Source organism: Talpa occidentalis, unplaced genomic scaffold (assembly GCF_014898055.3).
Source record: "Talpa occidentalis isolate TD23 unplaced genomic scaffold, MPIMG_talOcc4v2.1 talOcc4.7, whole genome shotgun sequence".
NCBI classification, from domain to species: Eukaryota; Metazoa; Chordata; class Mammalia; order Eulipotyphla; family Talpidae; genus Talpa; species Talpa occidentalis.
The window spans coordinates 70,382,294-70,409,591 of NW_023605083.1; the positions used below are offsets into that span (position 1 = coordinate 70,382,294).

The 27,298-nt window shown below is 44.4% G+C and overlaps 1 protein-coding gene across 4 annotated transcripts in view; it reads right to left on the minus strand.

The window, feature by feature from the left end:
* Positions 1-27,298, minus strand: part of CDK5RAP2 (CDK5 regulatory subunit associated protein 2) — a 170,673-nt gene that overhangs the window by 62,207 nt on the left and 81,168 nt on the right. For all 4 annotated transcript variants that reach the window (XM_037492736.2, XM_054689307.1, XM_037492734.2 and 1 more), the window contains 6 exons: positions 18,251-18,348; positions 13,348-13,478; positions 11,838-11,947; positions 9,554-9,682; positions 4,239-4,334; positions 2,300-2,487 (listed from right to left, as the gene is read on the minus strand). In XM_037492736.2, the coding sequence (XP_037348633.1) occupies positions 2,300-2,487; positions 4,239-4,334; positions 9,554-9,682; positions 11,838-11,947; positions 13,348-13,478; positions 18,251-18,348 (752 nt within the window). The remainder of the gene's footprint in view (positions 1-2,299; positions 2,488-4,238; positions 4,335-9,553; positions 9,683-11,837; positions 11,948-13,347; positions 13,479-18,250; positions 18,349-27,298) is intronic.

Genomic DNA, 27,298 nt, shown 5'->3' on the forward strand with positions numbered 1-27,298 from the left:
ATCATAGCAGAGGGGCGAGTGGAATCAGAATTGCTTCTGAGGCTGACTGCTCTGCCAGCCTACAGACCCCTGGGTGGATGGCTGGAAGGTGGAAAGGCCTCAGGCCCCTGTCTATCAGAGCACAGCACTGGGTCATCATACAGCGACCAGTGCAGCAACAAATAAGTGACTCACCAGGCCCTGCCTATGATGGGAATACTACTTGAGGTTTGTGGGAAAGAACAGAAGCAGCCAGCAGGGTATAATTTAAGCTGCAATATCACCGAAATCCCCAGTAACTACTAACCTGGATCTACACTTTACACCCAGTACTTCACTGAGTCCTTACCAAATCCCTGTGGAGAGACAAGTAACCTCATCCCCATGTCACAGGAGGCCAGATGGAGAGATACGTCACAAGTCTCCATAAACGGTATGGCTAGGGCGGGAAGACACATCTGGCTGACTCCAAAGCTCTGATTTTTCCAGTGTTCCAAATACACCTCCTGGAGGGAGTTCCCAGGCAGAAGAACGGCATGTCTCCAACCAATCAAACTCCTGGTTACCCCCGGGGAATCTATTTAAATACTCCTCTAGAAAGCTCCCCAATGGCTCCACCGTTTTATTGGGCTGTTGGAAAAGTCATCACACATTTTTGCTGGAAAAACAGAAAAAATATGTCATGACTTTTTCAACAACCCAATACTTACTAGCTTGGGGAATGTCAAGTTCCCAAATGTCAGTGTTTGTAAAAAGAGGGATCACAACCAGCAGCATGCAAAGCAGGTGTGAGGCAGAATGAGACTGGGCATGTGAAGTATGCATCTGGGCCCTGGCAAGAGTAGGTGCTGAAAAGGGGTGCAGACCTGGTGGGGCCCCGCTGACTGCACTGGCATGAAGTTCTGTGGTGCATGCTGAGTGATAGCACAGTGCCCGTGTTGGGGCAGTAGGTTGGAGCTGGTTGAGGAGGCCTTTTCTAATGCGGGACTGGGCAGCGAGGGCCTGGAGGCGATGGCACGGCCAGTGAGGGAGAGGCCAGCAAATGGCAGCTGTCACAAGGTTTGCTGCAGGATGGTGGCCTAAATTCGGTCTAAATTTTTAACAATCAAGAGAGAGAACACATGCTTGAACAGCTACTGCCGACATGCAGATCTGAGCCCACATGCTTGCGTGACCAATGACGAATTGGGGCTAAAACGCTTCTGTCACTGAAAGGATGCACGGACCTCACTTAGCACACTCTCGAAGAGTTTTCCAGGTGGTCTTCAGAGAGACAGCAGACCTTTGGTCTCAACTGTCACATCTGGGACCCTGAAGTCAAGGGAGGCCTCCCCTTCTCCAGCATCTACTAAGGTCACTTAACTTCCTATGATAATAAACCAGAACAGCCACTGAGCTCATCCCCTGAGATGACTCAGGCTACAAAAACTGTGAGACAGATGCCAGAGATGGAGGGGTGAGCCACCAAGAGTGCAAAAAAAAAAAAAAAAAAAACCAAAGCAAACAAAAAAAAAACGGCTGCTCTACTCCCTTTTCTCAGCCGGAGAAATCTCTCTGTGGCTTAGTCCGCCAATGGCAGAATAAATACTAGGGACCCAGGCACTTGCCAGGAGTCTGGGCAATAGTTAGTGGCTCCACTTCTGTCTCTCGACAGGAAGAGATCTGGGACACACACCTCAGACCTTTCCTCCTCACAGCAGCCCTAAGAAGTGATCAGAGCAGCACAGGTACCCAGAGGGGCAGGCACAGCTCTTTTTGGCTCCAAAGCCCAGGCAGCTATCCTGATGGACTTCAAAGAAGGTGAAGGGGGGAAATTCTGCTCCTAAACAAGAAATTTTAAAAATGCAAATGTGTTGAATGCTTCTCCTTTTTTGTTTTAAGAAAACACTTGTGGCATTTCCTCACACAGGAAGACACCCAGCAGATATAATGAGAATTTTCACTCAAACTCAACATGAAACAGCAGAGTCACAGCTACAACAGTAGTTTTTAAGTTGTTGGAGAAACTGGAAGTGATTTTGGTAGGTCTAATCCCTCTTACTGACAGCCAGTCCTTTCTGAGGCCCCCAGGAACCAATGTAAAGGGAAGCTCGCTTCCTCCTCTTTATAACGGGTGAGCATGAGGCTTCACTGACATCCCCTCACGGCCACCAGCATGCAGCCTAATTCCTTAATTGCAAGACTGGCAAGATTCCTTCCAAGCCATTTCAGGAGTTCTCTCTGGTAAATTACACAGCACCATCGTCTAAATCCATTTAGCAAAATGAGTCTGTTTTCCCCTCAAAATAGAGAGGCAGAGCAAGGCCCGGGCTACATCTACCTGGATTCCAGTAACACCGCGGCCTTCTCATTGAAGAAAGGGGCAAGCAGGCTGAGGAGCTCGCCTTCTTCTAGACTCTGGTCTCCAGGGCAGCCAGGCGTGGGGTTTCCCTCGTGGTTTACAATACTGGAATCTGTGTGCCTTAAATATCCATTTTTGCAGCCCGCTTTGGATTGGTCCTCCATTATCTAAAAAAATCAAGCATTTGGTCAAATCATGAGCCATGGAGGAGAGTACGGGGTACGTGGAGGAGAAAGGACAGAAACAGAATGAACAGGTGAGGGCAAGTCAGGCAGAGAACACGAAGAGGGACAGCGTGGGGAGGGTGCAGAGGGGCGGTCCACACACACTTCCGGGCAGGGAGAAGCTCCAGCAGGCCTAAGGCCATTCACATCATTTCTCCTCATGCTCAGTTTCTCGTCTATAAAATGGGGGCTGTGAGCAACCTCATATATGTTGGTGTACAGTTTCTTACCCCTACAGGCATGTGGCCCCAACCCACGGCCTACTCTTCAATCCTAAGAAGGATAGGGAGCCCAAGCCATGAACAATGTTGTTGACACTTATTATACACTTCATGCAAAGCATCCTCCTCATTATACATCAGAAACTGACTTACTCTTTACAGACACATCCTAATTAACATGGCTTTGATTTGTCTCATTAGGAAGGTGGAGAGATTCTAATTCCTATGGAAATGTTATGTACGGTCCCGCCTTCTCGGGTCACCTGGGGTCCCAGTGGAGGGTACCAAGGATGCAGCCAGTTAAAGCCTGTATTGGGCATGTCTTGAGGTGCTGTAATTAGCATTCCTACTCCCCCTTTTCAGAGCTGTAAATTTCTCCTACGAGTCTATAAATAACACTCCTTGACTTCATTACTGCTGGTGATATATACAACTAGCCATCACACCCCTCTCTCCACACTTGTAAAATGATTAAGATTTTTAAATGGAAGATAAGACCCACACAAATGAGTATTTATAGGGAACTGTTTGCCAATCGAGTTACTAAATCCATCTAAATAAGCAACCTCCAAAGGAGGAAATGTCTAGGATATAGTAATAAAAATACTAATGGCTAGCATTTGCTATTTATTCTCTACCTTTCTATTTAAATATCACAGCTATTGTAAAAGGAGTGTTACTATCTTCACTGATAGGGAAACTCAGGCCGAGGGGTTAAGCAAAGGCTAACCAGAGTCACAGAAATTGTGACCAAGACTCAAAAAGAGATTCCAAAGCTCCCACTTTTAATTGCTTTGCTCTCCAAAACTATCTGTATTTTAATGCTCTCCCATTCATGACTCCAGGAACTTAAACACCTCGAAGGCCACAAATGCCAAATCTACTGTCTGCTATCGCCCACCAATCTGGGATGTTTGCTCCAAATGTTCAGGATCAGTGGAGGACTCAGTGTGAACCACGTCAAAATCTCCTCAATCCCCAGATGACACCGAGCTGGGCTCCAGGGCAGGACACACCAGAGATGCCAAGGAGGGGGGTTGCATCCTTAATTGGCCCCTTACGCTGCAATCCACTGACCAGTGATTTCACGGCAACCCACAGGGACGGGCTCTCCTCCTAATTCTGTCACCAGCTTACTGTGTGCCTGAATAAATCATCTCCCTCACAGGCCCCAGTTTCCAATGCATAGAAAGACTGGGTTGGGTCAGATCTCTAAAGACCTGTTAAGGTGCAACATATGATACGTGCCATTCTCCTACACCTGCCCTGTTGTTATTTGCAACTGGGTGTGCATTCTCCTGTATGAACGGTTCTCCCACTCAACCTCGGAGAGGGAAGTGCCTGAGTGTCTTTGCTCTGCACTGGGACACAGTACAGCAGAATGAGAAGAAACCCATCAGACTCATTCCAGAGGGGAGACCTGGGCCCCTGGGGGGGAGGGGGGTGATAAGTAGATAACTGCCATGTTCCTACCTTGTCACTCTGCTCCAAAGACCGGTCACTCAGGAACTTATTCTCGTCATCCTCTCCAATTCTGATCGTGTCCTTGTCCTCCTTGCTAGCCAGAAGCTACATGAAGCATGGAATGGTGTGAAAATGCAACCCAAAAAAGTGTGCAGCATGAATATGTATGAATAAGTCAGTGATGTCTTTTTTCAAAAACGCAAAACAAAAAAACAAACCAAAAAAAGAGGCAGAAATAAATGCCAAAGCCATGAAATAAAAATTAGCCAAAGTTAGAGTTGCTAGTTCCAACACATCACACACAGCTGCCTGGGACCAGGCATAATTTAAGGACAAATTCCCCAAGAAATAACTAAAGCCATTTCCCTCTGCCTTTGCACAGCCTTTCCCGAGCTGCTGTAAATTGAATACGTTGTCTGTTGTGCCGTTGCCGATGCTAAATTCACTTTCAGATTATATAAAAGTAACAAGATTTTGGAAAATAGCTATTGATAGAATAGAAAATATCAAATAGGGAGAAAGCAGTAAATGAAACTGATGGTATGCCCAGTGCCCATGTAGCTTCTGTTTAGCGCAGGGCAGAACCTTTGTGGCCCGTCACACACTGAGGCGGACAGTCCCAGCAGCACTGTCACTTTGCTGACAAAATGTCCCCATCACTAATGAGCATCAAAAACATGCCTGATGACAACTTTTTGCTTTTGAAGATGAAGGTGAGTTATTTATAAAAACAGCGTAAATCTCCAGTGTTTTAAGGAAGAGTAAATCCCGAGGTAGCTACACTCTACAGAACAGACTGCACAAAGTTCTCAAGAGAGCCAAGAATTCTAGTTGTGGGACATCTGGATTAACCAAATGAGAAATAAGGAGAAAGTTGGCCACACCCAGGGAGGGAACCAGCCAAAGCTATTTCAGATATTACACCAAATTTCAACTGAGCAATGCAGCAATGAGCTCCCAGCTGGATGCTATCACCACACCCAGAGGGTGGAGTCCCGTGCTGGGCATGCCCGCGTATGAGATACCCAGGCTCTGGCTCCAGCACTCATTCTATGATTCTTACATTTAGTCAGTTATACCCATCATTCTCCTAGCCCAACTTAAAAACCCATCTGCCTACACCTGTTGCATCCAAGTGGTGGGACTCCATATTAGGGCTACCATTTTAAAGACAAACCTGACAAACTGTATCAAGGGCCCTCTAACCTTACCCTTGTCAAATTAAAAGTTGCAAGGGGAATGCATATTTTCTATCTCTATGTGTACTTTAAAACTAATTATTATATATCTGGGAGTTCAGTCTAAGGGGGGAAAAATACTAAACCTAGAAAAAGACTTGCATCCAAAGATATTCACCAAGTAATTTAAAACAGTGCATCACTGGAAATATGTTCTACAACATATTATGTGGGGCCTCCCCGGTGGCGTAGCGGTTGAGCGCTGGGTTGTGAAGCTGCCCGCAGCCTCTGCAGCGCCAGTTCGATCCCCAGCTGCTCCCCAGCCACCAGAGGAGGGTCCCACATGGCGCGCAGACCTCTCCTGCTGCCCGCTGCTCCCCTCAGCAGTGTACTTCGGTCCTTCTGCCTGCTCTGCTCCCCGCTCTGGCTCTGGTGAATTCTCTCACCCTCCCGCGCTTCTGACTGTACCCAGTGCTTGTATAAATAAATAAAAATAAATCTTTAAAAAAAAAAACATATTATGTGTTGTTGAACAAATAATTGTTGTTCAACAACAGCAAGACAGTTAAATTTCAGTGCATCCATAAGATGGAATAAGGTACTTTTCCTATTCCTAAGGTACTATTACTATTTGGCCATCTTACCCAAAGCAATATACAGATTCAATGCATCCCTATCAAGGTTCTAATAGCATTTTTCAAAGGACAAAACACATACAACTGAAACTTAAAGACGGTGAATAGCCAAAAGCAATCCTGACAAAAATAATGGTGATATCATACTCCCAGACTTCAAACTAGACTACAAAGCTATAGTAATCAAAACATATGGTGCTGGAATGAAAACAGACAAATGGACCAACGGACTAGAGTAGGGAACCTAGAAATAAAGCCATATATATGGAAGTTAACCTACAACAAAGGAGCCAAACGTATAAATTGGAGAAGGGAAGTCATTTCAATAAATGGTGCAAGGAAAACTGGACAGTCACATGCAAAAGAATAAAATGGATGTGACTGTCCATCTCACACCTTACACAAAAATTAACTCAAAATGAATTAAAGACTTGGCTGTAAGATCTGAAGCCATAAAGCACATTGAAGAAAACATAGGCCAGACACCCCATGACACTGGCTTCAGTGATGTCTTTGTGGACTTGTCTCCATTGGCAAGAAAAACAAAAGAAATACAAACAAACAGGACTACATTAAACTAAAAAGCTTTTATATTAAAACAAAGAGACACCCTACTGAATGGGAGAAAATATTTGGTCATCATACATCTAACAAGGTGCTGATATCCAAGATGGATAAAGAATTCACACTACTCAACAAAAAGAAAGGAACCTACAAAAAAAGGGGCAGAAGAGATAGATACTTCTCCAAAGAAAACATACAGGTGGCCAACCAGCACATGAAAAAAAATGCTCATCATCACTTATCACCAGGTAAATGCAAATCAAAACCATAATGACATACTGCCTCACAACTCTGAGACTGATTCATACGAAAAAGACAGAAAAAAGAAGTGTTGGTGAGGACAAGAAGAAAAAGGAACACTATTGGTGGGAATACAGACTAGTACAGCCCTATGGAAAACAGTTGGTTTCTCAAAATATTAAAAACAGATCTACAATATGATCCAGCAAATCCACTCCTAAGTATCTACCCAAAAGAATGCAAAACCACTAGTTCAAAGGGTTCTATGCATTCTACATGCATAGATCAGCCTAAGATCCCAATGACAGATGAGTACATTAAGAAGATGTGGTACATTTACACAATGGAATACTACTCAGCAATTAAAAATAGAAGATGTGTCATTTGTGACAACATGGATGAAACTGGGGGGGGGTGGGGTAATGCTAAGTGACCTAATAAGGAGAAAGACATATCACATGGCTTCACTTATATGCAGAATATAAGGAAACAAAACAAAGATCAGTCAAAACCAAAGCAAAAACCAACCCTAGAAATCTGACTGCAAAATTAAGGCTACCAGAGGGGGAAGGTAAAAAACAAATAGGTGAAGTTCAAATGGACTACAGTGGAGCACTATGGGTGTTTGGTGGTGGGTGTGGTAACACACACTTGAAGAGGTGGGAGCCTATATTTCTGAATCCCGGGGAAAAAAACAGGAAACAACTGCATAATAGAAGCAGTGTGTGCATGCACATGTTCACATACACAGAGAAGGGAGGATTCCAAAGTGTTACTTAACTGTGGGTGCTTGAAAGTGACAGGATTAGGGGTAATTTATTTTCTTTTTTCCAAGTGTTAGGTAGAACTGTAGTTTAAATATTGGAGGGGAAATATCTGAATTTTAAAAACACAAGCTATATTTGCTCTCTGGGCGTCACTGTTATAGTCTGAGTTACAGCGCCTGTGCGTGGGAATGGTGCCCAGCCCCCACTCTGCCAGGCCTGCAGCTTAGAAAAGGCTGTGGACAATATGAGCATCTCTGGTTTGCTGTTGCCTCGTGTCTCGTGGAAGGAGAGCCAAATGTACTCCCAGGGAATGGCAGCCCCCCTCTTTGCCAGCCCACACTCACCCCTAACAACCTCGCCTCCCTCGACTCAAGATTACTGAGGAAACGTCATCTTTCCCATGCGGATCTTCCCACCATTCTGGGGGACGACGGGGACTGCGCCACAAAGGACACGGCTATTCATAGGGAACATCAAATTGAAGTGCAATCTGACAAATGACTCAAATCTGAATCGGCTGGTATTAAGATCTCAGAGTGGGAAGAGGGAAAAGCCTCTGTTCTCCAAAGGACATAATGGGACATTTAACAGATTTTTTTTCAAAGGGCAAATGAACAAACAAACATGCCATTTACAACTCAAATGAAGTAGGCGAAGAATGAGCTGCTTATTAAAAATGCTGCTTTGGAGAAAACAAACCAAGAGACTTGTTTCTCCCTAAATGGATGGCAGATACTCCTACTTTTCAAAATTACCTAGAGCCCAGGAGGCTAAGATCAATAATATCCCCACTCGCAGAGAGCAGATGGCCAGAGCACAGCATAAATACCCCTGAGAGTTTCCCACTTTGAGGGTAGGAGGAGACAATTTAAGGCTGACAGATCTTTCCCCAGAAATGGTATGGCAATGAGTCCTCCATTTACCTGGCATACTAGGCTGAGTTCAAGACATACCCAACCAAGAGGGTTCCGGGGAGTCATGTACAAAAAGGCCCCACTGTGCTTGCTGGTGAGGATGGTTCCAGGCTTTGAAACAAGGCTCATGAGCACAGGGCAGGGCACTTCCTGTAGGAGAGCGGCCAAGGCAGGGGCTAATGAGTAGCCCCAGGTTCTTCCTGACTGCCCCAACTTCAGGGTCCCCTACAAAGGGACACAGGCCAAGAGCAGAGAGAGTCAGAGACAACACATCTCAGAGGTCAGGAGAGACCCGTAAGTCATGGGGGGTGAATACGGCTCCATTCGTCCTTTCCTGGGGCAGGCTAATGGAATGGGCCCCCCACCCTCAGTGAGAACACAAGCCAGGCGGCCCTCGGAGGAGACATGATTTAACCTTTCCCGGCCCCTTCAGACTTTTTTAGGGGCACCAGCAGAAAATTCCCACAGTCGGGAACCTGAACTTATGGGGTGCTGACTGTTAACTCCTGTGGTGTCCTCTGTGTGTGGCAGAGCGCAGGGGTTCCTGGCTATGGGTGGAAGGAATAACACACTCGCGGTCAAATCCTGATGCCCAAGAGAAGAAAGAAGATGCACAAAATTCAGAGGATGAATACAAAAAGCAAAGGAGCAATGTACTGACTAGTTTGCTTTCCAGCGGTAGTGGGTCTTTGAAACTGTTAACACCCAGCAACTGGGTGATGTGGCAACTCTCCAGAGCCCTCTGAGACCACCACCCAGACGTGCTGTCTGCAGCCCTGATCCCAGGGCTAGACTGGGACAAAAACATCACAGTATATGGAACGTGTCCACGAAGACATGCCCCAAACCTGAGCAAGCCCCGGACAGCCCAGCTGACCTCACAGAGCCTGTATAACCTCTGGGACAAAGGGAATTTCAACAGAGACACCCCTCCCCACAACCCCAGGACAGAGGCAGTCTTGAGAACCAGATTGGGTTGTTACATTTTTGTAATTGGCACACTACACCAAGACTGTTTCTTCTTACCTTTGATTTTTCTGCAGACCCAAGCCTGTCGTCATCTTGGAAGCCCATGCAAGAGAGATCAAAAATGGACTTCTTCAGGTGCTGGTTGTCTGCATACAGTTCCTTCACCAGATGGATAAGGTCACTGACCTAGGAGACAAGCGCAGGGAGAGGACTGGCACTAGATTTCAGGCCCAGGGCCACGCCCCTGGACAGAGTCCTTCCTACTGAGCAGCCTTCTCAGCATCACTGGCAGTTAGGAATTCAGGAGGCCTGATTCTAGCCATCAGGCTGCCCTGGGAATGGCACAAAACACTGTCCTGCCTGAATTTGAATTCCAAAGCCACCACTGTCAGCCAAAGAGACCAAGGCAAGCTGCCTAACCTAAGCCTCTATTCCCGCTGCGGAATGGGTCACTGAGGCATGCGCGGGGCCGCAGTCACAATGCACTGAGGTCTCTGGCACAGTCCCAGTGCTCCAGGGCAGCTAATGCTCTCTGTCTTGTATGAGGTGCTCTGGAGGAAAGTGCCCGAAACTGAAGTCTCTGAGACTACGTCAGAGCCTTGTTTTACAACATCGACCTTCTTCTTTGTAGCCTATCGAGCAATGTCAGGAGGAATAAGAGCCTTCAACTATAGAGCAATGACAGCTACTAACGTACTCCCACAAGCTTTAGTCAATCATTCCTTACAGAATCCTGAGGAGGCAGACAGGCTAGTACGACCACCCCCACTTTACAAGTGAGGATATGAAGTTCACTGCTCAAGGTCCCAAGATCAGCTGTCTGGTGAATTAAATGGCCAAAGTGTCTCACGGGATGGAAAAGGGCAGCTTCCTCTGGGCAAAGCAGAGATCCCGGGGCTCCCGGTCCAGTGCTCCTCCTTAGGCACAGGTCTTGCTGAAGCCTGGGACACAAGCAACTGAGCAGCCACCACCTGTCTCCCTGAAAGCTTCAAATCCCAGTGGCCAGTCATTTCCCAAAGACTTCATCTTCATGGGGTAATCACTTGCCCCTCAAATAAAGTAGGACGTCCACCCTGACTGCACAGCAGACATCCAGTATACCAAAACATGAATACAAACTGGACCCATGCCTCAGGAGGTTATAGTGAGAAGAACTCTGATTCTACACTTACTAAGGATCAACCAAGAGAACTACCTCCTCCCCTTCACAGGGCCACAGTGGGTGTAAGAAGCAGCAATCATCACCCCATCTTTTTCATCTTTACAAACTTCAGATGCCTTGAAGGTCCCTGCTTCACCCCTCCCTAAATACCCAAGTTCAGACCTCCATTCTATTTTTACTTTCGTGCCTTACACCTGCTATTTTCTCTTTCTGAGGAACCCCTCCACACAAACTCCTACTCATCCTTCAAAATGTCCTCACAATCACTTCTGTTGTGATCAGCTTCCTCTGATCAAGTGAGCACCCCCAGGGCTGACACTATGCCTCTCCTTTACAACCTCTATGCCTTATACATCTGTCACCACAGTGCTTGCGTGTGTGTGTGTGTGTGTGTGCGCATGTTTCTCTGAAACAAAACTGAATCTGTCATACATGGTCATTTATAATGAGTCGGTGTCCTCTGAACTCACAGTTCCTTTTCTTATCATGGCTCCTAGAATCTTTGAACACTAAACCACACTAACCACACCACTAATCAACAAACTGAAAAACCTTTCCAGTTTTAAAAAAGAGTTATTGATCCAATGTAGACCTTTATCCTTTCAAAAAGCATCTATTAACTTCCACTGTGTGTGTGCCAGGTACTGGGAAATCAGAAGTAAATAAGACACAATCACTAACTCCAAGATGTTCACAATCTAGCAGGGGAGACAGATAAATAACCAGATCATTGCAGATGAGAATGAGAAGAACATCAATGCAATTGTGAACGCCCCGACGGAAAGGTGGCTGACCGCATGGAACCAACAGAGTGTGCTCCCAGAGGAGATGGAGCCTGGGTTGGGTCCTGATATAAGCCCAAGGAGGAATGTATCAGACACGAGGGTCTGGGCCCTCCAGGTGCAGAGAAAGAGCAGACAGGCAGGTAGGACAGACAGCAAGGAGAGGGATGGAGTTTTCAAAGTCCTATACCTCTGGATGCAGGTGGAAGCGAGGCTTCTGGTGATGGTCCTGATGTAGTATATACAGCTGCAGAATCATAATGAGGTACCCCCAAAACTTACCTAATGTTACCAAGTTACTGCAGTATAAATTTCTTTAAAAATGTCTTGAACCCCTCTGATCAAGAACCCAAGAGACAACAAACAGCCAACAGAGGATAGAAAGTTAGATCAATACCTTTTTCTTCAGTTCTTCTTGAGAAAAATGTTCCACTGGAAACTGGTCTTGCTTTCCAAGGCAAATACTCAGATAAGACGTTTGATCACTATAAAATGAAAATGGCTCTTCTGCACGTTAGAAAAAAAAAAGGAGGGGAGGAGGAGAAAAAAAATATCAGAAACAGACCCTTCCCAGACCGATGCCAATGCAATCCATCTAAGGCACTTGAGTGGGTGGGGACAGGCGGCTAGAGGGGGACACGAGTACCCACAGCAAGTTCAATGCGCCACCTTTGGAGCAAAAATAATATTCCCTTTTCTCTAGGCTGCCATTATCATAGCTTAGGTTTCCACCCTGGCCAATTCTGAATTATAATATGCATATCAAATTTTGTGCCTGGAGACCATTTGAGCGGCCCAAGGGATTTCAGTTTAAATGAGGGAATGATTCTGTTTAACAGGTGAGACTATTGGGGGGGGCGGGAGAGACGTGAGCCTCAAGGGTTGAGCCCAAGTGGAGAAAAGTGCCTGATGTATTTTTTTATTGACCCCAGAGTAACCCACAGTAGCAAGTTCCCAGCCCATGTAGAGAAACTTCCTACTCGATGTAAGATAAGAAGATCTTTGGTTGCCTAGGTAAGAGTCAGCATCCTCTGCAGTAAAGGTCATATTCAAATAGAGAGGGAAGGCGCAGCAGAGGGGCAGGCTAATTATTAAGCAAGGCACAGCCACAAATATGATCTCTCTTAAGACAGGCCGGTAAGAGCTGATATACCTAATCTGCTAGAAAGCGCTACAGCTCAAAGGAAGATGTCCTGGCTCAGTCTGAGTAAATCAATCCCCCCTTCCATCCCAAGTCTCAGTTTCTCATGGGATACCTGTCAGAGATGAGAAATTAAGTGCCTGACCCTTGCACACAGTAGGTGCTCAAGAAATAGCAAATCTACCACTGCTATTACCTATTTTTACCATACATGCCGGCCCCAGGGTAGACATACTGAAAGGAAGGGGACAGCACCCAAGACTGGAAGGGGCTCAGCCCCCAGCCAGACAGAGGGCCAACAAAGCTGTGATGAGCAGCCACGCCAGGAACCTTGTGCCCTGTCTCAGGCCTTCCTGAATGAATCACTGCAGCAAGCCAGCATACTCGCGCCCCACATGTCTGCACAGCCAGGCTCTCTGCGCTGGGTGCTAAGATAGCCAGAACCCAGGCATTCTGGGCAAAGAGGGCTATTACCAGAGAATGGGGCTGCAAGGCCCTGAGGTTATGTGCAGCTGAGGCAGCCAAGGGTGCAGAACAGTGCAGAGCAACAAGCCCCACACCCTCCGCAGAACTGCTCCAATGCGCTCAGCCTTTGCGCGTGAGGGCGGAAGCCAGATGGACACACAGGGAGAGACACGAACACAGTCACCACCGAAAAGGAGCTCCAGATGAAATTCTGTGGGCGCCTCAACTCCTACGGGAGTCTTAGAATTCTCGAGGTCCCAGTAGAAAGGCCAAAGGGAAAGACATACAAGAGAGTTTGTACCTTCCCGCCTCTGAAATTCACTGATCTGCTCCTCCAACGTTTTTTTCAAATTCTGATAGGAGAGCACATCCTGTTCCAGTTGCCTCCGAAGAGCCAAAATGCTGCTCAACTCAGCCTGCAGGTTGTTGACACTTGGTAAAAGAAGACAGCAGCAATTGAGAACCACAACTATTTATGCTGTGAGATGCAAAGCCCAGCAAGCCTTCCTTTGATTTTTATGTCTTTTTGTGGGTTGTTTTTTTTTTTTTCTGGTTATAAAAGGAGATACATGTTTATTATAGAAATCTTTAAATGTAAAAGTATAAAGAAAACAAAATTACCATGATCCTACTACCAATTACCAGACAGCAGACTGTATTTCCTCCCAGCCTTTTTTCCCCAAGTATTTCCACAAGGTTGAAAGAATGAACACAGGACACACAACGCCAAACCGTGCGTGCTTTCCTCGCGGGATGGTGCCTTATGCTATTAGAAATGATCTGCAAACATCATCTTTAATGACTATACAATGTTAAGTCAGGTGAATGTCACTTTAGCTCCTGCCCCATTAGTGGATAGTTGGGTCATTTCCAAGTTTTGGGTGGAACTAATTTAATTCTCCAGAATGTTTATGTTTGCAATGGCAAGGGCTTTGCTAAGGAAGAGGAGGTTCTCCACAGTTTGGGTGTCATCTGGCACCCGTGCCTCAGAAGAGGATGTCTGTTGTGTCACTCTGAAAGAGGTGGTACTGGGGGTGAGGGGCTGGAGGGAAGAGAAAAAGAACAAAGAAAGAGAGAACAGGTAACAGGAGGGAGAGACGGCTCAATCTGGGAGCCAAGAGAACTCCACTATGCGGGGCTGGCCACTCACAGCCAGAGTTCCACATCTGGGTCACTGTGATATGAAGCTGAGCTGTACAGAGTGTGTAAGACACCAGAACCACTGAACGTGCAGGAGGCCACAATAAGGCACATCTCCCAATCTGCATTAATCTTGGGCAGAGACTGTCCAGCAGAACTTTCTCTGATGTTGGAATTTGGAAATATTCTGGACCTGTGCTAATATGGTAGCTAATATGGTAGCTCATGTGCTTAGTGAGCATCTGAAATACGGTTAACACACTGAAAAACTGAACGTTTAGTTTTCTTCAGTTTACATTAAAGAGTCCCCTGGTTAGTGGTTCTGGACTGGGCAGTGCAGACCCTCAGGAGGGACGTGGATGCCCCACACACACCGTGCACCTGCGGGGTCACAATGATCACCCCCATCCCTCAGTGGAACAGAAACCCCAGCCCGTGTCTGAGCACCATGGTAATGTTTCGCTGAGCATCTTGAGCCTACAGCTTTATTCACACTCAGATGAGTTTCTTAAGACAGATTTCCAACAGTGCAACTACTGGGTCAAAGTATGTGAACATTTTTCAAGACTACCAAAACACATTAACAAATCAGAAAGCCTCCCTTTTTAAAGACCAAGAAATACATCACTCCCTGTTCAGTGGTCGACCTATGACTCCCTAAGAGGGTCCACAAACACTTTGAACCTGTCTGTAAAAATTTATGAAAATGTGGAATTTTTCTAGAGAGGGTGCAAAAGTTTTCATCAGATTTTTCAAAAGGGATCCACAGTACCAAATGGCTAGAAGCTGCTGCTCTAAGAATGTGTGCTACAGACTCCAACCCACTTCTCCTTCAGAGATTTCTTCCAGCTCCATCCATCGAACCACACACATAAATCAACATATATTGGAAGGAAAATAAACCATTATGTCTAATCTCCTACGCTCACTGCTTTGTAGATGGTGCACTGTGAAGCCGTCTTCTTGCGAGGGAGCAACTTGTACCTGGTTCCATTTCAAGAAAATCATAATGATCAATTTGTAAGGCTGATGGAAAGCTTTACAGGGGTGTCACCACACAGCACTTGCCTGGATGCGGTCATGCTGCAGAGACATTTAACAAGGTAAAAAAGAAGCTTGTTTTAGCAAAGCTCCTGCGATTAGGGCTGGGGAAAGCTAACTGCTTCACCGCCACTTCCATTTCCTGACAGGGTGAAAAGTCCATAGCTTCTGCTCCTGGGCCTATCGGCTGTTTTCCCAACTCCAGGATCTTTTCAAGGTGTGAGGTGTTGGTGGAATAAAGGGGCTTCACTCAGAAGGAAATAGAAGCCCTGGGCGTGCCTCCTTCTGGAAGGTGGCTGGGGCGGAGGCAGGGATGAGAGGTCCGAGACCATGCACTCACCAATGTACAAGACGGTCACATGGCTGAGTCCAATTTCATCTGTAAAATGCGGACAATACCTTCCCTTCAAGATCACTCTGAGGGTTAATGTTAAGGGGAAGAGCTTAGCACCGTGCTGAGCACACAGCGGATGCTCAACAAACATATGTCGGCATCGCCTCCCCCATATCCAAACAACTCCCAAATGAACTGATACTTATGAGCCAAACTTTCTGATTCTCAGGAGTTACAGCAGTGATCCTCGTCTGGAGATAATTTTTCCCCCAAGGGCACATGTGACAATAAGCAGGAACAGTGCTGGGTGTCACCGTCAGGGAGGAGGAGGGTGGCTACTGGCATGTAGTGACAAGACTGAGAGAGAGATGTCACTACATATGCTGCAATGCACAGGGCAGCTCCTCATGACAGAAGTCTCCAGGCCCAAGTCCCAGCAGAGCCATGGCTGAGAAAGCCTGAGTTCCAGGAAGTGCAAACTGTGCCAGTCTAAGAGGAGAGCTGTCTCAGTAAGGGCACTGGCCCGGGAGTCAGGGAGATCTGAGCTTTGACAACTCCTAACTGTAGAAGCTTGGGTAATCCCCTCAACATCCCGAGAGCAGATTTCCCCTTCTGTGATCTGGGGACAAATCTGGGGACAAATCCAGCTGCCCATGACTTGTTTCCTTCCTCCCTTTCCAAGTTAAATGACGTCACATCTCCCAAAACTCCCACTCCTAATGAGAGAGAGAGTTGGTGTCAGTCACGGCGGTCCCATCTGACTTAGCCCACAGTTTTGCCCTCTGGATCTAGCAAGGCCTGAGCACTCTTACCCCCTAAAAGCTAAGCCTGTGCATACTGGGATACTGAGGCATTTGGAAGTTTTTCCGTGTTGTTATTATTCTATATTAATGTTACCATTTACTGAGGGCTTCCAATGTGTCAGGCGGCATTAGGACTAGACACACTATCATCTCTTGTTTCAAAACATCCCTGTAAGATAGGCAGGCAGGCAGGCAGGCAGGTAAGCCAGCCAATTTCAAATGTACAAACACAGGCACTGAGGCTCAGAGTAAAAAGACTTAGCCAAGAGCTCAGAGCTACTAAGTGGCAGAGGTGGGATTTAGAACCAGGTCTGTCTCACCCTAAACATACTTCAACTCTAAAGATGAGCAGGAAACCGTTCAAGCATCCTTAACAGTCACAGCTCTGCCTCAGTCCCATCCTGCTTTTCATTCATTAAAAGAGAGCCTCTGAAACGCAGAGCACCCCCATGCCAAGGGGGCTTGACTGCACCGCACCCACCCACAGGCCGCTCAAGCCCAGCTCAGAATCTGTCTCCCCTGGGAGGAGCCGCAGGATGTACAATTAAACCCACATTGCCCATTCCCTCCTGAGCTCCCCGCATTGCCCAGCCCCACCCCAGGGAAATTACTAGCAGCTGAGGCTTCTTGAAAAAGCTCACTTTCAGAGAGTGATGCCTTCGCCCAGAATTTCATCAGCATGTTTTCATTTTCTCTAAACTCATTTCAGATTTTAAAATCTGAAAATTATCTCATAACTTAGAAGACAGGGGAAGAAGGGGTACGCATTCATCCACAGACCATTTCCTGAGTGCCTACTTCCAGCCCCTCAGATGGGCTGGGAAATGGTGACAGAACAGGGTCCACGGGCCAGACAGTCCTCAAAGGGTGGTGAGGGCAAGAAACAGAGGGGGCAGCTGTCCGAGGGGTCAGTTCAGGCCTCCAGACCAAAGTAACCCTCCAGATGAATTCTCAAGGAGTAGTGGAGACAAAGCAGGGTGTGGCGCTCGCACGAAGATGGAGGCGGGGAAGCACACACCCCAGGAACCACAGCGTGCCACCCCCATTGTGCTAGAGGGAAGGAAGGTAGGTGGGTGGCATCTTTGAACTTTTTGCTGAGGAAAATTTTAGACCTAAACAAAATACAAAGTGATATAATGAGCCCTTCCCTATCTACCTACCGTTCCCACCCTCACCCACCCCAAGTGTCAGGGAGCCATGGCTAGTCCTATTCACTCAGTAGCCACTTCCTTCACTTCTGTCCTGTTTGGAAATGAAACCCAGACACCTTTAACTATTACAGTGTATACAGAGATGACTTCTGAATCTGAGAAATCTCTGAAGCCAACCCTGTATTTACAGAGGGACAAACAGAGGCCCGAGCTGAGCAAGCCAACAGCAGGCTCCTCACCACACATACCTCCCCAGCACCAAACTACTCCAGCAACTCTAAAGCATTGAGTCACTCCACAACAGAGAGACTTGTTTGAGGCCCAGGGTTCTATCACTCAACACCTGTATGACTTTGGACATGTCACTTAACCTCTGAGTTTTCATAGCCTTGGGAGAAACAGGGATTTTATTATTACCTACATCACAGAATAGCTGTTAAGGATCATATAAGATAATACACATGGAAGCACATTCTAGATCTATAATAAAGTATAAAAATCTGACTAATTATTTATTATGACATTTTTATCCTAAGTTCATTGCCTAAAAATCAGACAAGTCTTGATAGGAAATATATGTGTCTGACTTAAATAAGACAATCACCACCCAAGCACTTTAAACTTCCTGAGCAGACTGGAAGGGTTTCACTGCCTCAGAGATCACCAGCATTTATTTAAATGTGTGTTCCTGTGTTCCCACTCACATGTGTGTGACGTCCAAACAGAAACCTTTACCTGTCTGAGTCCTGTAGAGATTTTACCAGGTGGGCATAGATGTCACATTCTTTCTTCAAGACCTGAGTCAGCACTTCATTGTCTAATTGTTGCTTTGCCTGGAAATGACAAAGGGCATCTGACATTAAGGGGAGAATTTCAAAAGAGCACATCCTTACATTATGCAAACATATGTGAATAGTTCTGGTTTTCAAATTCGAAGGAAGGTGGATGCGGGTGCCAGGCCCTGAATCAGGCCACAGTCAGAGAGCACCACCTGCAGGAGGAGTGGGGAATGAGTTTTATTACCTCAGAATAAAGCCGAAAGCCGAGCTTCCAACACTTGACAACTGCTATAAAAGAATCATCAGTTACCTCATCTGCCACCCTCAGAGATGCCGGCCATCTTTTTCACAAACTACAAAGAATGCCTTTCCACGCTTGTTCTCTCTCCAAATAAAAGAAAATCATAAGCCAAAACCTGACAAGTATTAGGGACAAGGGACTTACATTAAAGTGGAAGAGGTCAAGGGTGATCACGCTTTAAAGGCATCCCAAACAGAGTGACGATAAAGAGATCCGAAGTGGATCTCTAGAACTTACAAGCAAGGTAACCTCAGGTAACTAGCTAAACAAACTCTGTGAGGTTCCATCTCCTCATTTATGACATGGGGATGTAATTTTGTGAATCAGCATTGATAAACGTGAAATTTTTTTTATAAGTTCAAATTTTCACTCTGCCACTTACCAAGTCCTAGGACTGAAGAGGTTACTAGGACCTTGGTATTCCTACCTGCAAAATGGTAGACAATAACCACCACCTCATGAAGCTGCAGGGTAGATGAAAGTGAAATATTGTAATGTAAGGAAAACCAAGGAGAGTACCAGACATGCCTATAGCATTTTGTTGGGCCAGAAAATAAAGAATTGCTGGAATAATGACGGAGTGTTGTCAAAAGGACAGAGAAGCCAGTTTGAAAAGGCCAAATATGGGACAATTTAAGCATCAAAATAAACAACAATAGTAACAGATTATAGACTACTAAATAAAACAGATTCAAGACTCTACACTGACATGAATAAATGAATAAATGGAAATAGAGGACTTTTCTTTATAGTAGAACAACTAATAAACATAGACAGAATGATGAAATCAGGAAAATGACCATTTGTCAACCACCAAGGAAATAAAGACTTCAGCCCAGCAGCATAAAAGGATGGCAAAACCAGTGGGTGAAAGTGTAAAGCATAAGACTGTCACACAGACTCAAAACCCATGCACACAGAGACTTATTAATTATAAAGGGGAACAAAAGTAACCGTATAGCTGACACACTGGGCAGACAGCACCTTCATAAAGTTATCAGTGAGCATGGCCATAAAATGGAACAAATCTAAAATGGGTACCTTCAAACAGGACACAAGGAAAGAACACAGCCTCGGTACTGTGCTATTCCAGCCCGAGGCCCCGCCTGAACCCAGTCACTAAAAACATCAGACAAACCCAGACTAAAGAACATCTTATAGCAGAACTGCACTGGCCACTTCAAACGCATCAAGGCTATGAAATCCTAGGGAAGACTGAAGAAATGAAGAATCGAGACTGTCTAGTGCCCACATTATCCTGCAAAGGGCACTGTGGGACAGTTGGTAAAAGCTGCGCCATGTCCCATAGGAGAAGGTCCCCACTTACAGGAAGCAAACCCAGGTATTCAGAGGCGACAGAACTTTAGGGGAAACTTATTCTCAATGACTCGGGAAAAGTAAAGTCCTTTGTCCAACTGCCTGTAAATACGAAAGTAACTCGAAACATGAAGAGAATATCCAGGAAGTTAATGTATATAGAACCCCTAGCACAGTGCCTGGCACAGACCAGAAGTCTCTGAGTGCAGGAGAGACCCTTGCTTAAGGGAGAGTAAGGGGCCACAAACAGTCCTTTGATTTCACACTGACTTAAACCTCCTCCTTAAGTCAAGATACTGCCCAGGACAAGGGTTCTAGCCTCGTTAAGATTCAGGGACTCACTATTTACAATAGCTAAGTTTTGGAAACAACCCAAATGCCAAAAATAGATGACTGGATCAAGAAGATGTGGTACATATACACCATGGAATATTACTCAGCATTCAAAAAAGATAAACACATGCAATTTACAGCAACATGGATGGCACTGGAAGGGATCATGCTCAGCAAAATAAGCCAGAAAGAAAAAGAAAAATACCGGATGGTCTCACTCATAGCAGGAATCTAGAAAACTTAAATAAGGGACCAGGAAAAAGAATAACTATAAGAAAGAAAAAAATCAAAATCAACAAACATGAACCAGAGACACACTATGGGGGGTGGGGGGGCAGGAAAGGAGGGGATTGGGGTCAAAATAAGGGGGTTGCAATTGTATGGGGAATATAAAAATAAAATTTAAAAAAAAAAAAAAAAAAAAAAATCAGGTCAAAAAGAAAAAAAAAAAAGATCCAGGGACTGCATAATTATGAACAGCGGGAAGTTCCATCTTTATTTCCACTAACCTCTAACTGAAATAAATGTGAAGGGAAATGCTACTACTACAAGCCAAAGCAGTATTACTGCTTTCCTCTGACTTCATCATCAAAAGAAATATGGTTACTTTGCACATGCTATCGGCATGGTAAAATATTTATTCACTACCTCAAAATTACAACAGCCACTATACTCACCACTAGGTCTTACCCAGCGCTGTTTCGAGAGTATCTCAATTTTGATAACAAATTTCAAAATAATTGGTTTCCTTTCTGTAATCCTGTGCACATATTAGAATTAAATATTTTTTTAGAGAATGGGTCCTTGGTTTCAATGACCACTGAAAGAATGCCAAGGACAAGAAGAGGCTATGACCCTGGCCTAGGAGCATACAGCTATGCTTCCAGTCCCGGACAAAACAAGGCCAAGATGCCAACTAAGGGTTTCATATGCAAAGTCACCAGTGAGGTGGTGATAAGTGAGTCACCCAACTGCTGGGAATGCCAGGCCCTCTTGTGAGTCATGCCTCACGTCACTGGCACGAGGTGCTCCAAATGCATTTGTGCACAGTGACGTCGTGTGGGATTCTCAGCTCTACCTGCATGCACCAGGTGTGCGGACAGAGGGCCCCAGAGAAGAGACAGGGAAGAACTCAAGAGGACATCTTGGACACAGAAGCTACTGAGACTCAGGCTGTTGGCCACTGTGCTGAGTGTCTCCAGCATTTTCTCATGTAATCCTCATAGCCACCCAAAGAGTTGAGAGGTGAGATTAGGTGTGACCACTCTCCCTGCTGCACAGGTGGCAAAGAGCATGCAAGGTGCGGCCAGCTGTGCATCCAGCAGCTGGACTCCAAGACCCACATGCTTCAGTCCACCCACTGCTTCATGGTGGGTCAAAGCACTGGCACCAGGGAGCCAGCACTGTCAACCACGTCAAAGCCGCCAGAGCAAGGCAGTGGTGGGTAAGAAAGCGAGAACTTACTAACTGCGTGACCTTGAACAAATTATTCAACCCCTCTGTGTTTCTATGGCCTCACCTACAAACAGAGGCAATAATTCTGTTTGTCACATAGCGTTGTTAAGAAAATTACCTGATGAGCTGGGAAGTTTGCCCACGCAAGGCCCCTTCTAGCCTGCAGTCCGAGCCCAGAGGGGGAGCGGGAACCCACTGCTGGGGCAGACCAGGTGCGCAGGGAGTGCATCCCGCATCACCATTTTAGAACAGGGACATTTCTTCAGTAAAGATTGCCTGAAACCGCAGTAGGCTCCCGGAGGAGCCAGAGGTGAGTTGGAAAGTTCACCCACGCCAGGCCCCTTCTGGCCTGCAGTCCGAGCCCAGAGAGGGAGCAGGAACCCACCGCAGGGGCAGACCAGGCGCACAGGGGAGTGTGTCCCGAATCGACATTTTAGAACAGGGACCGTTCTTCAGTAAAGACTGCCGGAAACAGACAGATGGCTCCTGGAGGAGCCAGAGGGGAGCAGAGAAGTTCACCCAAGATGCCGGCCAGTCCCAGCAACACAGTGTCCCAATGCATACGACAAATTAGAAAACAGACAGTAGGGAGTAGAAGAACCACACGCAATCCAGCAACTCCTCAGGAAAAAAGCACACCACAAAAAGAAAACCACCCCCCAGATTGCAATGACAGTAACTTGGAAGAACTTCTGAGCCTTCCAGAAAGAGAATTTAAAATTGCCATGATTAAAAACACTGACAGAAGTCATAAAGGAAAACAATGATAAGGGAAAAATAACCAACGATCAGAAGAATGAAATTGAGTCCCTAAAGAGGGAAGTAAAAGAAATGCAGGAGATCAAAGAATTAATGGAGGCACTAAAGAACTCTGGGAAAAGCAATGAAAGCAGAATAGATGAAATGCAAGAACGAATAAGTACTCTTGAAGACACAAAAATAAAAAGAACCAAAACAGAAAAGGAAAGAGAAGTACGAAGGAAAAAGACCGAAGAGAAGCAAGACTTCGGGAACTATCTGACTCCATGAGGAAAGGAAATATAAGAGTTACAGGAATACCAGAAGGAGAGGAGAGAGATGTAGGAACAGAGGAAATATTCAAGGAGATAATTGAAGAGAACTTCCCAAACATGAAGAAGGAGCTGAAAATTGATATACAAGCAGCAAGAAGAACACCAAACTTCCACGACGAAAGGAAAAATACAGCAAGACACATAAAAGTAAAGCTCCCAAGAATCCAGGACAAGGAAAAAAGAATGAAGCTGACAAGAGGGAAGAAACAGATAACATTCAAAGGAAAACCAATCAGGCTGACATCAGTCTTCTCCGAAGAAACACTACAGGCAAGGAGAGAGTGGAGGGACATAGTCAACAGACTCCAAGAAAACAGATGCCAACCAAGAATACTCTATCCCACAAAGCTTTCCTTCCTCTATGAAGAAAGAATAAGGACCTTCCCAGACAAACAGAAACTCTGGAATTTCATTACGACTAAACCCCCACTCCAAAAAATACTACAAGGAGTCCTAAAGCCAGAACCTAAGAGCGACGAATAACAATGAAAGAAAGCCAAAAACAAAAAAAAAGTTATTAAAAGAATAAATAAATAAAATCAAAGGAAAGACAAACACAATGGCAAATACAGATCCTAACATATCAATATTAACTCTAAATGTAAATGGACTAAACTCTTCAATAAAAAGATACAGAGTCGCAGGCTGGATTAAGAAACAAAACCCAACCTTCTGCTGTCTCCAGGAAACACATTTAGCTACAAAAGATAAAAATAGACTCAAAGTTAAAGGATGGAAAACAATCCTACAAGCAAATGGACCAAAAAAGAAAGCAGGAATAGCTATACTTTTATCAGATAAAACAGATTTCAAACTCAAAAAGATAAAAAGAGACCCCAACGGTCACTACATGATGATCAAGGGGACAATACTTCAAGAAGAAATAACAACTCATTAACATATATTCACCAAACAAAGGAGCACCAAAATATATCAGACAACTATTGTCATCTCTGAAAACAGACATCAGAGAAAACACATACGTAGTGGGAGACTTCAACACACCACTATCAACAATGGATAGATCATCGAGACAAAAAATAAGTAAAGACACTAAAGTTCTAAATAAGGACCTAGAGCACTTGGGCTTAACAGACATCTATAGAACACTAAACCCAAAAAAAAACGGAGTACACATTTTTCTCAAGCGCACACGGATCATTCTCCAGGATCGATCGCATACTGGGACACAAGACAAACATCAACAGACACACCAAGACTGAAATCATACCAACCATCTTTTCTGACCATGAAAGCATCAAACTAGAAATAAACCATAAAAAGAAGGCAAGGAACTCTCCTACCTCATGGAGATTGAAAACCACACTACTGGAAGACCACTGGACTAATGAGGAGATCAAAGAAGAAATAAAAAAATTCTTTGAATTGAATGACAATCAGGACACCAATTTCCCAAATGTATGGGATGCAGCAAAAGCAGTAATAAGAGGAAAATATATAGCAATAGAGGCTCACATTAAGAAACAAGAAAGAACTCAAAGAAACAACCTAATCTCGAAGCTCAAAGATCTAGAAAAAGAACAACAAAAAAACCCCAAAACCAGCAGAAGAAAGGAAATAATAAATCACAAAGCAGAAATAAATGAAATTGAAACTAAAAAAACAATCCAAAAGATCAATGAAACCAAGAGCTGGTTCTTGAAAAAAAATCAATAAAATAGACAAACCCCCAGCCAGGCTCACAAAGGAAAAAAGGGAGAAAGCACAAATAAACAGGATCATAAATGAAAGAGGAGAAATCACAACGGACACAGCAGAAATCAAAAGAATAATCAGTAACTACTATGAACAGTTACATGGAAACAAATTCAACAATCTAGAGGAGATGGACAAATTCCTACAACTGTACAATCACCCAAAGCTAGATAAAGAAGAAATAGAACACCTAAACAGACCAATCACAAGCAGCGAAATTGAAATGGTAATCAAAAACCTCCCCAAAAACAAAAGCCCAGGACCTGATGGATTTACAAATGAATTCTACCAAACATTCAGAGACGAATTAGTGCCTATCCTTCACAAACTCTTCCAAAAAATTGAGAAGGAAGGGACAATACCAAACACGTTCTATGAAGCCAACATTACACTAATACCAAAACCGAATAAGGACAACACAAAAAAGGAAAACTACAGGCCAATCTCCCTAATGAACACTGATGCAAAAATCCTCAATAAAATTTTAGCTATCAGAATCCAACAATGTATCCATAAGATAATTCACCACGACCAAGTAGGATTCATTCCAGGGACACAAGGATGGTTTAACATCCGAAAATCAACCAACGTTATCCAACACATCAACAAAAAGAAATATAAAAACCATATGATAATATCAATAGATGCTGAGAAAGCTTTCGACAAGGTGCAACACCCATTCATGATAAAAGCCCTTGAAATTCTTGGGATACAAGGAACATACCTCAACATCATAAAGGCCATCTATGACAAGCCAACAGCCAGTATCATTCTCAATGGTGAAAAGCTGAAAGCAATTCCATCAAGATCTGGAACAAGACAAGGATATCCACTCTCACCACTGCTTTTCAATATAATACTGGAAGTCCTAGCCAGAGCAATAAGACAAGAGAAAGACATCCAAGGGATCCAAATAGGAAAAGAAGAAGTCAAACTATCACTATTTGCAGATGATAAGATAATATACATAGAGAACCCCAAAAACTCCACAGAAAAACTAATTCAACTCATCAATCAGTTCAGTAAAGTGGCAGGATACAAAATCAACACGCAAAAGTCAGTAGCCTTCCTATACACAAACAATAAATCTGAAGAAGAAGAAATCAAAAAAACCATCCCTTTTTTTATTGAAACAAAAGAAGACACAAAGAAATGGAAAGACATCCCCTGCTCATGGATTGGAAGAATAAACATTATTAAAATGGCCATCCTTCCAAAAGCAATATACAGATTCAATGCTATTCCAATCAAAATTTCAATGTCATTCTTCAAAGAAATAGAACAATTATTGATGAAATTCATACGGAATCACCAAAAACCCCGAATAGCCAAAGCTCTCCTGAAAAAAAAAGAAGGGAATGGAGGCATTACACTCCCAGACTTCAAACTATACTACAAAGCCATAATCATCAAAACTGCATGGTATTGGAACAAGAACAGACATACAGACCAATGGAATCGAATAGAAAATCCAGAAATAAACCCACAGATTTATGGTCAACTAATCTTTGACAAAGGAGCAAAGACTATGCATTGGAGCAAAGAAAGTTTGTTCAATAAATGGTGCTGGGAAAACTGGGTCGCTACATGCAAAAGAATGAAGCTTGACCACTACCTCACACCATACACAAAAATCAACTCAAAATGGATTAAAGAACTAGACATAAGACCTGAAACCATAAAATATATAGAAGGAAACATAGGCGAAACACTACGTGATTTGCACATCAAAGACATCTTTACAGACACATCACCCAAAGCAGTGATAGTGAAGGCAAAGATCAACAGCTGGGACTACATCAAATTAAAGAGCTTCTGCACAGCAAAAGAGACAATAACAAAAACAAAGAAAAACCCCACCAACTAGGAGAACATTTTTGCACCCAACACTAATGATAAAGGACTGATCACAAAAATCTGCAAAGAGCTGATGAGACTCAACAACAACAAAGAAAATAATCCAGTCAAAAAATGGGCAGAAGAGCTAAAAAGAAACTTCTCTGAAGAGGAAATGCAAATGGCCAACAGGCATATGAAAAAATGTTCAACATCACTTGTCATCAGGGAAATGCAAATCAAAACTACCATGAGATACCATCTTACACAGTGAGAATGGCACATATTAAAAAAACTAGCAACACACAATGTTGGCGAGGGTGTGGAGAAAAAGGAACTCTTCTGCACTGTTGGTGGGAGTGCAAACTGGTCCAACCACTATGGAGAGCTGTGTGGAGATTTCTGGACCTACTAAACATCGAGCTTCCATATGATCCAGCAATTCCACTCCTAGGTATTTACCCAAAGGACACAGAAACATCAATTCCAAAGAACACCTGCACCCCTATGTTTATAGCAGCACTATTTACAATAGCTAAGCTTTGGAAACAACCCAAATGCCCAAAAATAGATGACTGGATCAAGAAGATGTGGTACATATATACCATGGAATATTACTCAGTATTCAAAAAAGATAAACACATGCAATTTGCAGCAACATGGATGGCGCTGGAAGGGATCATGCTCAGCGAAATAAGCCAAAAAGAAAAAGAAAAATCGGATGGTCTCACTCATAGCAGGAATCTAGAAAACTAAATAAGGGACCAGGAAAATGAATAACTATAAGAAAGTGAAAATCAAAATCAACAAAAAACTATGAACCAGAGACACTTTTAGGGGGGCGGGGGCGGGGAGGGGAGGGATTGGGGTCAGAATGGGGGGGCTGCAATTGTATGGGGAATATAAAAATAAAATTTATTATTTAAAAAAAAATAGAATCCAACAATGTATCCATAAGATAATTCACCACAAC